We start from the raw sequence: 13,604 nt of genomic DNA, 5'->3' as shown, positions 1-13,604 counted from the left end.
TCATTTAAGTTGTTTTGGCAGTATTGTATTCCTCTAATATGGCAATATTTTCAGCAAAGAAAAGCCGGGTTTAGCGCCAACTGTCGGCCATTTTGTTTTAAGTTGTTCAGTGTCATTTCCTACCATTTAGACTGTCTTACCAAAGACTACCATAAGCTTATTTTATGCAACCATCTTTCTTCATTGACTTTAGTTGGTCAGACTATTTCCTAGACACTGTCTTAAAACCATGGCTATGTTTATGCAACCTGCCCCAGTAAGTCAAAACAATTTTTTCATGTAGGGATTTTGAAAAGAGCCGCTGTTAATATGCCGTGGAGTAGCATTGAACACCCAGCGTTAACACACACACACACACTGAGTCAGACTGCACCAATCTCTCCTCCGGCGGGTGAGAGGGGGATGTGGGAATGCCGAGGGGCGGAAGAGAGGTGTCTTTAATCTTTTATCTCCCTCTTTCTGTTTCTCTCGCATGGCTGCCTCCATTTTCTCCTCTTAAGCAAGAGTGAGCGGTACAGTACAGAAGCCACACCCTTGAATCCCCCTCCATCATACCCACAGACCCCCAAAGCAAACCTGATTGGTCAGTAAGTCGTGTTTTCAATGACAGATAGTGTGACATGATCTAAAGCAAAGCGGCTAACAGCATCTCGAGGACACATTTGAGGGGGATGGGTTGTCTCTTTAGTCTCTTCCTGTTTACATCTCATTATTTTATCTAAGCTGATGTACCAGCACCCCCCCACCTCTCTCTCTCTCTTTCTCTCTCTCTCTCTCTCTCTCTCTCACTCTCTCATGAAAATGCTGCTCGGCTAGCGTTGGTCTATTTCAACCTGCCGTGGGAGGAGTTGAGCATCGCTGTTTTCTTCTCTCCTCTATTTTTCTTCCTGCGCTCGTGTCGAGCTGTTACAGCCAGCGTTTCTCGTCCACGCTTCGGCCTTGAAAGTCACGTAAGCTACTGAAGGAGCGTCGCCATGGCGCACGCCGCAGCCAGCATCAAAAAAGCCCGTGTGGAGATGGAGCAGGCTCCAGACCTGAAGGCGCTGGAGAAAGCCCGTGAGAAAAGGAGGCGCTCGCGGGAAAGAGCCGAGCGGAGGCGTAAGGTACCGCTGGGACGCCGGTCCCCAAACACCTCCTTCTGCATCCTCTCCCACATCTGTCATCATCCATCCATCTACATGCACGAGTCTGCTCCAGGACGCTCCTGTCTGAGCGAGGAGGATTCATTAGTGCATCACTTTATATGCTGTGCACTCTTATTTATATATTTTATGATGTATGTATCACCTTTAATAAATATGTCGAGTTGATGCACCTGTGTGTATTTCACCTCTAGTTTTTGCTCATGCTTTTTGTTAACTACAGTAGGCAGACCTTTAAAATACATTTTTAAGCGCTCATGGTGTGATGTCGCATCACAGATGATTTCATTTTACCTTCATCCATAATTGTGTATGATCATCTTTAAATGTCATTGTGTTTTACGTTTATGGCTGGTGAATTGCTTCTAGAATATTTACAGCATCTTTCCACAGGGTCCGGTAATGATCCTTCCCCACGTATTGATGCGGCACATGTTCATAAATTCAGTGTTTCGTGTCTGGATACGCCAGTCTTGGCATCCGGCCGGTGCTGGTTGTGTTGTTTCGTAAGGGATTTAAAAGCTGTGTACAGCAAACAACTTAAATAGTGCAATCTGATGCATGTTTGTGTGTATTTTACACATTCTTTAAATGATTACTTACTTGTCATTGAGAACAAAGACATCTGTTTCCAAGGTGATTTTTAACTATAAAACCTACATAGATGCAGACAGAACCTCGTTGCTTTATTTCATCGTAAGACCGGCTGTTCTCTGATGTGTTTCGTCGCCGTTGATCTTTCTGTACATATTGAATCGCTTATGGCATTAGTAATTGGTTTGTTAACTGCCTAAACATCTTGTTAAGGCCAAGTCCTAAACAAGATTTAGAGGCGATGTTTGAATGACTTCCAAACACAACACATTATTTGTTGGCATGCGACAAATGCAGCTCTGTGTCTTTATGTCTGTTTATATAGTTAGTCTTTGTTGCATTGATCATTGCTTAAAAGACACGAGAATACATTCAGCCTGAGGTTCCTAGATTTTATTTGGTTGACTTTACTTTTGGCTTTTATTCAATGTATTCTACAGACTTCAGTTCAATCTGTGTGATGGTGGACTCGTTTTCATAACACTGTTGCATATTTTTACCAGACATGTATAATTTTGTATTCATTAATCATTCAGATGGAGGTGGGTAGGCACGCTGATCTGAGATTAGTCACACACCCCTATAGACAAAGTGATAGTTCTGTGATCTGAATTAAAACTCCACTGTACTCATCCAAACCTTGACTGTCTGTATTGAATATACTGTGTGAAGGTTGTTGTTTTTATGAGGATAGAGGCAATCTGTCCAAACTCCCTGATGTTTTGCACCCAATACTTGGTTATTTTCAACACAGCAATGGGTCAGAAAAGAACAAACCCAACCGCTGGGGTTTTAAATTACACTATGCTGGGTTGATTTTACCCATTGTTTGGTCGAATGTAAATGTTTCCTGGGTTAATTTAACAGAGGAACACAATGGCTGGGTTTGTGCCTCTTATAACCCATCCTTTTTCTTACATATTTAATCTGTATGTTGTCAAATTGTAAAGATGACCTTTTGAAGGATGTTGACGATAGAAGCACTACAGATTTAAATTCATTTTTTTCATTTTGTTTTTAGGATCCACTTCAAAAAGTGTTGGGTTGTTTTAACTCGTGGTTCGGTCAATTGGACATTTTCTATGTTCATTTAAACTAGGAATGGGCATTTTTTATCATATTGCATTTGAAAAGTACTGGAAAGGTTTGAAAAACGAGCACTCAATAAATTAGTGGAAGGGCATTAGCAGGGGGGCAGGACGTGTCCGTCATGGTGATCATGAAAATATTTTTATATATGTAACAAATCAAAATTTTCATTACGTTTTTCCCGATTACGTGCAATCCCCTGGGATCGAACCCATGAGCTTGGCATTGCTAGCCCCATGCTCCAACCACTGAGCCACAGGAAAGCTATTACAGGAGAGAAACTGAAAAACACAGAAAAGGCACAGCGCATGGTGTTTATAGAACAAGCAGGATCATTCTAGCAAATAATATCATATAAATGCAGTCTCCCAGTGAGCAGGCCAACAAGGTCCTTTGGCGAGGAACCCAAATCGCAATGATAAATTAGAGCAGTCGTGGCCTGAGGGTTAGAGAGTCGGACTCGTGACCAGAAAGTTGCCAGTTGGATCCTCAGGGCCGGCAGGTAACGACTGAGGTGCCCTTGAGCAAGGCACTTTACCCCACTTGCTCCCCGGTGCTGCAGTGATAGCTGCCCACTGCTCCGGGTGTATGTGTGTTCACCACTTGCTGTGCGTGTGTTCACTACTCTCTGGATGGGTTAAATGCAGAGGTCACATTTCAGGTATGGTTCACCATAACTGACAAATAGGTCACTTTCACTACTTTCACTTTCACTACTAAATAAATGGAGAAAAAAAACCTCTGGAGAAACCAGTCTCAGCCGGGAGGGCCAGGTCTCCACTGATGTGTCACAGCTGCACTCAGTGACTTTGATTAAATGTTTGAGTAAATGTTTATGAATAATAGAGGGAGCTTATTGGTTGTGATTTCTAAAATTTCATTTGTAGAAACTGTTTAGGTCTAATTTTGTCTTATTTTGTGATCGATATCAGACAACAGAGGAATTTTATAAGCAAGGAAAATAGTTGTGGCATAATTTAACTGAGTGCAGCTGTAACTTCAAACTGCTGTCGTGTGATGTAAGTGTAGCATTAAATACTAAGTATTGTAAATTTTGCATTATGGTGACAAGTAGTCCGTCTTTGCTCTTGGTTGGGGATGGAATTGCCTGAGCTGGAGAGAAGTTGAGAGTAGAAAGACTGTAGAAAGTAGCGTGCTTTTCACAATCTGCATTGTTTATTTTTTGCATTGTTGCAAAGCCGCTTTACCGAAAGCGAATACTTGTAATGCTGTAATGCCTTTAAAATAAATCATTTAAAACTTTTGACTATTTAGGTTGTTTAAATTGAGCTACGCGTCTTCACAACGGAGAATCACATCACACGTGCTCTCAGGAACATTTATGTAATTGATCTTTTCCCGCTTTATCCTCTAATATCTTTATTTATCTCTCCCGCCGCATGAAGATCAGCAAACACGTGCTTATTTTAACAACACTAGTGCAGACAAATGGACACACAACAGTAAACAACATGCAGCGAATATTAAAGCATTTGTATCCGTCAGTCTGTTTACTGTTTACTTTATGTCCCCAACCTTTCATTTGTGATATTTTATTAACCATTACGTTCTTATCTACATTTAGCATTAGCATTATTAGTCAGCAGGTAAACATGTGTGACCCTGTGAAAACCCAGACTAACATCTCATAATAGAATTGATTATTATAACAAGCATCAAAGATTAATGTCAAGCACTTTCACTAAGATTTTGGTATTATTCAGTCAATATTGAAGATATTATTATATTTTCAGGATGATATTATGAAGGACTTGTGCTGTGTTTTCAAAAGCAGGTTTATATTTTGTTATGAACAACGTTTTAATTGGGAAATTATTTAAAGAGAGAAATAGTTCTGGAATAAAAGTGAAAAGGTCAAAATGGCACGGAAAGGCTAATTTAGTTAGTAACTCGGTTTTCTGTTTATTGTTCAAAAGTATTTTAATAGTAATAACATTACATTTGCTGTTTGCATGTTGTCAGTAGATTTTTTTTTACAAATATTAATAATCAGACTTCTATTAAGAGAACATTCCCCTAAAACCACAGAGCCTATACATACATATATCAATGTATGAAATAAATGGTCATATCTTTTATACAGTAGGCTATATCCAACCGGGCTAAATTGATTAAATATAAATTTATTTTCAAAAAACATATCGTCCAGACTACCGTTTGGAAGAAAATATAAAGACCGGACCTTTGGAACTTGAATTGAATACCCCTGATGTAAATAATTTTAATTTTATTAGTTTTTTAGACTGTAGATTAAATGTCTTTGATGTATTATAGAAAGAATCAAGGCAGTAGAATCAAAGTTTTAATGATTCATTTAAATGAATGATATTTTAGATGATCGCATTACATATATTAAATGCATGTGCGAGTGTTCATTGTAAATCATATGGAGTAATGTTTAGACTAATGTTATTGAACAGTAGAGAACATGCTGGAAAGTTACAAGAGTCATACATTCCTGTTTAGCATGTTATACAATTTTCTTCTGGTGTAACCCCACAGACTTGCATTGAAGTTGGGACATGAGACAGGAATATCATAGAGATTTGGAGGTGGACAATGAGCCCTTGGCAACCTCATAGCAACGTGCCACACTCAAAGACACGCATTTACAAATAAATGTACAAATCTAGTGAAAATGCTTCATGTTTCGGCCGTGAGCTATAAAGTGGTCATGCCATCCTGCCATATGGTTTACCACGGATTAGTGGTTTGTTGTCTGTCCGTCCAAAAGATTACATCCTTGAGTTTAGAAGCAACCGGGAGAAATTGAAATAAAATCCTCTCAGCAAAAGAACGTGCTGTAGGGGTGGAGTCTTTCATGAGGGGTGGGGCTATAAATAATCAATGGTTTGTATGGGATGTTTTGTCTGCTGCTTGATGGTTTTCTTAATGTTGTTGAGCAAGTGGTGCATAAAATAGTTCATTAATAGCAATATTTGGTGATTGTGTAAGTCATATTGCTCTATCTCATCAGGACCGGCTCAAGTCAATGTTGGCTTTGACAGTCTGCATCTGAACTGCCTCTCTTTTAAAGATTAAAAATTGTGTGGGTTGTATTGAGTTGTTCATGAAGGCTCTGCGTTAATCCAGTGCTGAAATACGTGACGAATTTGGAAATATTTGTCACAGAACAGTGTATTGTGTCAAGCCCGGTGAAGGTCGGCTCAGAGGTGAAACCAGGCCATTTGCATCACATTACAGATCCATACACAACCCCTGAGGAATGACAGCTCGGATGGCAACAGATGAACCGTACGGCTGATCAATGAATAAATCAATACGTTCATCAATTCAAAATCTATACAATCAATTCAAAACTATTTTAATGCCCTTTGCATTCTTGTCGAAAGTTGGGTTCTAGTAAACATGATCAATGCAACAGGCATTTATGACCCAGCATGCAAAGCATTTCATTTTCTGTACATTAATTCATTTAGCAGCAAGGTTATTTTAGTTTACTAAAAGTCTTGGTTTATTCAAATAAAATAAAATATTGGCTTAAAACTTATTGGAAAAACTTTAACTAAACAATTTTTTAATGTCGCCTCAGAAATAAACTGAAAGACTATGTTTAAACTGAACTAAAAATATGTTTTTATGTTGCAACATAAGAAATAAATGAAATTAAAAAGCTTTTAACTAAATTTAAATAAATTAATCAAATTAAAAACAAAACCATAATTACTGCTTAGCAGATGCGTTTATCCAAAGTGACATAAATGTAGTATACCCTTGCACAGCTGCCACAAATACAGCTATATGAAATACAACATCAAACTCTTTTTCGCTTACGACAAGATCAAAGCTAGATAAAGGATACAAATCCTTCTTTAAACAGTTCCTGTCAGTGTTTGTTTTTGTGTTAGCGAAGGTACTAGAATAAGTGTCCTGTTAGTTTTATTCACTGTTGTTAAATTCTGGCGCGACTGCAAAACGGAAGTTCTTCTTCTTCTTCGTTGCAAGACGGATGTTATGATACACTGCTTTGCGAAAAAAGCAGAAGTTAAGTAAAAATGAATTAAGTCATTGTGTTTACAGTTCAGATTACATGACTGATGCGTTTTGTATTAAAGTAGCAATGCCGAGGATCTCCATTGATGCAAACTTTTGTGTTATTTATTTTTTGTTGAGTCTACACAATATGTTTTAGAGTGAATTTTTGTTGTTTGTCTTTTGAAATGTTTTGTTATGACAGCAGGTGACATTGAATGATCTCGACACACACCTGACATCATATCGACATGTTTCTTTAATGCTCATTGGACAGAGCCACTTTTGTAAACCTGATCCTCCGTAACCATTGGAGCACCGAGCCCTCAGTAGGGCCCTGTAAACGCCCACCTTTCCTCCCTCTTTTGGCAATGCCACCCTCAGTGTCCCCACCATTGACTTGCATAGCTGGGATAGTGAGTAAAAATAGCCGGTGCTCAAATTAGCAACGAAGAAGCGTTAGCACTCCACTGGGTGTCTGTCTGAACGAGTGGTCTGGTAGTTTGGTGTTATTCTATCGGGCCCAGGATTGGGGGGCATGAGGAATAATATGTTTTGACTGTTTCGTCATGATTATTTCGTGGTGCACGTTTGTGTATTCACCATGGGCAATGCAGCGATGCGTAAGGCACGGCGAGCAGAGAATCCTGCAGATGACGCTGCATTTCTAGACCTCGAATCGGGCCAAAGTGAAAGCATGGAATCTGTGGTGAGAGTATAGATTTTAGGAAACACCTACTTGTCTTTCTTAATTTGTTTGTGTTTTTTGCTTTCAAAGTAAACCAAAGGTTTGTTTGATACTCTGGACCTTAAGCAGAGTTGCAGAACTGACCTCTTGATGGTCCTTTTTGCTGCCTTTAATCACAGTTTTTCTGGCGTAATATTATATATAGTTTGTTATTATGTTATTATTATTATTTTAGGAGCTGCATTGCTGTAGCTTGTAACTCTGGACCGTAGTGGATCAACAATGCATTAAAAATGCTGTTTATTGAAGAATAACTAGAATTTGGGCCTGTGGACCCGTGCAACCGTCCATGCGTTTCACCACACATAGGACAGGCCTGCATCTGTTTATACTGTTGTTTATCTGAGCATCTTATTTCAGAATCCACGCTATAGATGTACTCGAATAGGGCTGAGCTTAACTGCTGATTTAGATTGAAGTTAAGATGATGTTTTCTTGATTCTAAAATCTGATTCAGAGAACATGTGTCTGCAGAAAGCACATCTGTCTGAACAACAACTTTGTATGTGAAGTGAGACAGAGAAAAATGCTTTTCTGACAAAACACACCGTGTCTGCCAGTTTACAAACTAGTTAATCAAACATTTGACTAAATGAGCGAGATTTATCATCTCTGAAGACCATGATGAGCTTATTATCATGATCATGACGTGATCCGTAAGGTCTGTTGAAGCTCATTCACACATTTGTTGTGATGTTTTTTATACTTATTCATATTATATATATGAGTGTGTTCATATTTTAAGACTTGTAGGCTATACCTATCATTCGCTACATGTGTTATAAAATAAATCTCGAGATGTTTTCTAAAAACTTCGAACGTTGCATTTCTTTCAAAGTTGACGCCTTGTGGTTTGTGACCCTTTCTACCCACATCTCAGCGACTCTATTTCAACAAAGTCGACTCAATAAATAGTTAGAAAAATCGTGCACTTGTTTACCGTGCTTTTTTTCTCTGTAAAGCACCTACATGTTGTGCGCTGTGTAGTAATGTTTTGTAAAGCAACGCTTTGATTTTCTTATCTCAAAATGTTGGTGCATTTATGTTCGTGTCTGAAGTAGTAAACAGTGTTATGAACTGCAGTAGACGTGCGGGCGCCGAATTTGTGCTCTTTGTGGGCTTTAAATATAAAGAGTCTGTTTCCATGGCAGCTATAATCCTGCCGTGACCTTTATATGAACATGAGGAGGATCAAAATTGTAATGGGAAGTGAAGAACGTAAGCATATCTGTAATTTTTGAATGCATGTACACACCGGACCGTGATGTTGGGGTACGGTTGAAGTGCGAGAGATAAATTTAACTTGCATTAGGTTTTCCAAATCACTATTGAGATGAGAGACAGTATCCATTCAGACTGGGTGCTGCGCTGTTTCTTTCAACCTGCGGGCGCGTGTGGGCACGGCAAGAGGGGATGAAATATCAGCTATTGTTTGTTGTGTTTTACCTGCTCCCTACTATGAAGTATTAATAGTAATAAATGAGGGATTAAGAGAAAATGCATTGGACAGGCAGCCGGAGATAGAAAGATAATCTATAAAGCTCTTGTGTTAAGCATGTTGATTTCATGTTATGGTTGTGAAAGCCTGCGCTCACTGTCATTCACAAACGTCCACACAAAAAACATTTTTTATATTTAGATTGTTTCATATTTGGCACAGACACTTTTTGTTCAAGCTGTTTATCAGTATGTTTGTTTCCTGAGATTGAACCCATGATCCTTTATAAGCAACACACATGTCCAATAAAAAGCATCAGCTTGACGACATCAGAGTTCTTTTGACTGGAACTGAAGCCGTTTTCTACTTTTGTTCACACGTGTGTTTGTGAATCTGTGTATGTTGAATATCCTACACAGAAGTACAGTATTAAAGTTATAGTTCACCCAACAAGGACAATTCTGTCATCATTTACTTGTCATTTCAAACCATTTTGACTTCCGCAGAACGCAAAAGAAGATATTTTGAAGAACAGCACTGGACCCATTCACTTATATTGCAGGAGCACAAAACCAATGCATGTCAATGGGTGCCAGTTAACAACATTCTTCAACATGTCTTCTTTTGGGTTCTGCAAAAGAAAGAAAGTCATACAGGTTTGAAATGACAAAAGGGTGAGTAAAGTATAATGACAGAAGTTTTATTTTGGGGTATTTGTGAGGTTATTTTCTGGTGTCAGTTTGTAAGCTGTTATGACTCGTGTAAGATTGTTGTTTGTTAAACTTCATAACAACTTCATAACTTCATAAAGTTTCATAACTTCTTTGTCCTTGAGATTTCTGCAGAAGATCAACTCAAACCCTTCTGAGGAACTTTCACTTTTTAACAGAAATGTGATGCCAGTGCCAGTAATACATTATAAAAGTGTTGTAATGTATTAATTATGCACCTTATAATGTCTAATGAATAATTGTAATTACAGTTGATACATTATAACACTTATTAATCCATTGTTACATTGTTCCACTTCACATTTTATACTTTACAACAACATTTGATTATGAAGAATTTTAATACATCATACCATTTAATAACCCTTAACAATGCATCATACCTAAAGGCTTGAAGTAAAGTCTTACCGATACCTGTTATGTTTTAGGTTCAATGTTCAGAACAACTTTAACTATTCGTTTAATTTATTCATTTCATTTCATTCATTTACATCACCCTTTATTAGAAACACGTAGTATACATTATGTTATTGCAAATATTTTGTTTTACAATATGTACAATAGTGATTTTGAATGTACTTTAATTGTAAAATATTTTAAATGGAGGCCGTTTTGCTTTTGAAATGCATTTGTAAATGCTCATGGCTTTTATAGATGTAGATTAGTGCTTGTGATGAGATTTTGGGCTTTTAGAGGAAATGTTGTTTCTGATATACTGTATGGAATATTTGAAATGAATTCATGTTGAGAATAATTCAGACACGTAGTTGTTTGATTTGAAAAACCCGCTTGACAGCTGCTGAATATTAAAGTGGAATGAGTGTCATGATTCTGCCTTCTCTTGTCTTGATTTTCTGGTCTAGGGGCAGAGTCATGACAGACCCACGTGTTTTATGTGGAGAGAAACATATTATTGTCAATCAGAACATAATATGCGTTCTCTCCTGTCTCGTCATTTGGCCCCGCCCCTCTCGTTTCTAGTATAGCTTTCCTCCTGTGTCTTATTACCCATACCTGCCCATTGTTATCTCCTTTGTTAGTTTCCCTATATATATACCCATTTGTCTATTGTCTTGTTGCTCGTTGGTTGTATATGTTTCCCGCTCTGTACATGTTTCCTTACCTGTACCTTGGCTCGTGTTCCCTTGTATTTTTTTGAAGTCTTTACTTTCTGTTTTTGTATTGTGCCTCAGTTCAGTTTTCCCCCCATTGTGGGTGTATTATTTGTAATTTGCGGTTTTTATTTATTAAATCCTGTTTTACCCCGTATTGCTGCCTGCACTTGGGTTCTTCTCACCACCTGTTCCGTGACAATGAGAATGTGTCCGGCTTTATTTTTCATGCGATATTGAATTATGCATTTTTAATTCACGTTTAAACTTTCGTCTCGTGCAGAATTGTAATTTAAAAATGTATGAATTATGAAGTGTCTTATAATGATGATGTCATATTTAATCGTGCTCATATTCCATTATTCTTATGCATCATATTACACTAATGGTGATGGGAATTTAATCCTTTCATGAATGCTTTTCATCAGTACAGGAGTTATTTTAGTGAATGAATTAAGGCGATACACTGCACTTCTATAATGCTTTAAACGCACTTAAACGGATGACTTGTTTCTAACCGTCTATCTTTACCGCATCTCTACCGTCATGCTCGTAGACCACCTTAGACCAGAAGCAAATCTGCTACCAAAATTGCCTCATCACTTTAAGCATAGATGTATGCGCATAGATGCCTCATTTACTGGTTTTCAGTTCGTCTCATTTTCATGGGGTTCTGCTAGAAATGTATTAAACATAGGCCCGGTTTTACAGACACGGCTTAGCTTAAACCACGACTATGCCTTAGTTGAATTCAGATATTTATCTCTCTTTCATAAAAATGCCTTAGAAGAATACATTACTGGTCTACATCTGGAGACAAAACAATGGCACTCAAATATTTGACGATTTTTCAATTAAGACGGGTCACACATTCATTTAAGTCTGGGACTAGCCTTAAGCCTTGTCTGTGAAACCATAGACACCTGAAAGACAGGAGTATATCGAAACACTGTTTTTAAGTGACACTATTTGTGAGAATAATAGATGTCCCCGAGCAGGACCCAGTTCTCCAGGGTTCTGTCCTGAGATACCCCCTCAAGGGAACCCCTGTAGAGATGTGCTAGCTCTGCAGACAGCTGGACGTCTGTATACAAAACAGATTTCATCACGCTCACAACAGGACATCTGAGGAAAACACTTGTAACTGCCAACTTTCACACAGTTTCGTGAGGGCAAATGCAGAGCGATGCGTCAAATGGAGTTCCTTTAGCAACCACAAAGGTTTCATCCCAGTTTACATACTTCAATGCGCTAAAAGTTTGTACTACACTGATGATTGGAGATGTACGGTCGTGTGTTAGCATCTAGCACAATTCAAGATCTTTTATTCTCATTTGTATGTTGTTGGACACTTTGGATAAGCCAGACTAAAAATCACTCTTTAATATGTAGTATGTAATATCTTTAGTACGTGTCTATATTTTCTCAAATGGGTTTGTACAAGTGCATAAGAAACGATATTAAATGACAAAGATAATATATTTATATATAAATATACAATTGGCAATTAAACAATACACAAGATGTGCACTACAAGTAAGTCAGTGCACAGAATGAAAAACTGTGTTCTTATACAGTGCAGGTGTGCGCTTGAATGGAGTTGTTTTTGTTATCATCATCATGTTGTTTGTTTGGAGACCGTGTGTCTGTCGTCTCTCTGCTGAGCTCTGGATGCTGCACTGCAGTTTCGTGCTGCCTGCAAAGCTTTTTTTTCTTCCGACAAATCAAAACTTTTACTCTGTCAGGATTTCTTGAGGAATTTCCTTCTTTTAAACTTTAATAAAACAGAAATATTACTTATCGCAAGTTGAAGGATGTACTGTTACTCCAATACAGTTAAAAAACAAATACAGTAAAATATCTGGGCGTTATATTAGACAGCAACCTGTCATTTCAAAATCACAACACAAATATCACAAAAACAGCCTGTAATACTGTAATGCACTACTTAAGTGTTTGTCCTGCATCATCAATAAACAAACTACAGTTAGTTCAGAACGCAGCTGCCAGACTTCTAACCAGGTCCAGAAAATACCATCACAGAACCCCAATGTTATCAACCCTTCACATCAAGTATCGTATTGACTTTAAAGTTATTTTAATCACTTATAAAGCCTTAAAGGGTTTAGCCCCTACCTACCTAACAGAGATTCTATCACACTACAACCCATCACAGTCTCTAAGATCTCAAAACTCTTTTGATAATGTCATGACCTCGGGTGGTGAGAGAAGGACAGAGGACCCAGGGGCAGACAGCCGGTAAGGGGTTAACATATAATTGAATAAATAATAAAACAAAGACCCACGTGGGGGTAACATAACAATATAATAACATGACAATACAGGACTAAAACTAACTACACTTAAATAGACTCTTGACATTAACTACAAATATCTAAACTGAGAAGACATGAACTCACCAACCAAACCACAATGAACAAGCACAAGACAGAAGACACAAGGGCATTAAATAAGGGAGCAAATCAAGAGGGGAACAGGTGGAGGGCATTAATCAATAACGAGGAGACGAGAGGATGGTAACAGAGACGAGACCAGAGAGAGAGTATGGAAGGCCATAAGAACAATAATTGTCTCTCTCCACATTAATCATGAGGTTCTGTCATGATCCTGCCACTAAACCAAGAGAAACATGACATGATGCAGCAGAATCATGACAGATAACACCTAGAATAACTAAATCCACCAAAGAGGGTCGAGCTTTCTCATAGGTAGCAC

The 13,604-nt window shown here is 38.1% G+C and overlaps 1 protein-coding gene across 1 annotated transcript in view; it reads left to right on the top strand.

Annotated features, from left to right (window-relative positions):
* Positions 1-974: 974 nt before the first annotated feature.
* Positions 975-13,604, top strand: part of ank2b (ankyrin 2b, neuronal) — a gene marked incomplete at its 5' end in the record, with an annotated part of 65,873 nt that continues 53,243 nt past the window's right edge. Inside the window, one exon of the mRNA XM_079459827.1 lies at positions 975-1,103. Coding sequence (XP_079315953.1) covers positions 975-1,103 — 129 coding nt within the window. The remainder of the gene's footprint in view (positions 1,104-13,604) is intronic.

The sequence above is a fragment of the Barbatula barbatula genome (assembly GCF_947034865.1).
Source record: "Barbatula barbatula genome assembly, chromosome: 1".
Lineage (NCBI taxonomy): Eukaryota > Metazoa > Chordata > Actinopteri > Cypriniformes > Nemacheilidae > Barbatula > Barbatula barbatula.
Note: the sequence above shows the minus strand (reverse complement) of the source record. Positions and strands in the feature narration are given on the sequence as shown.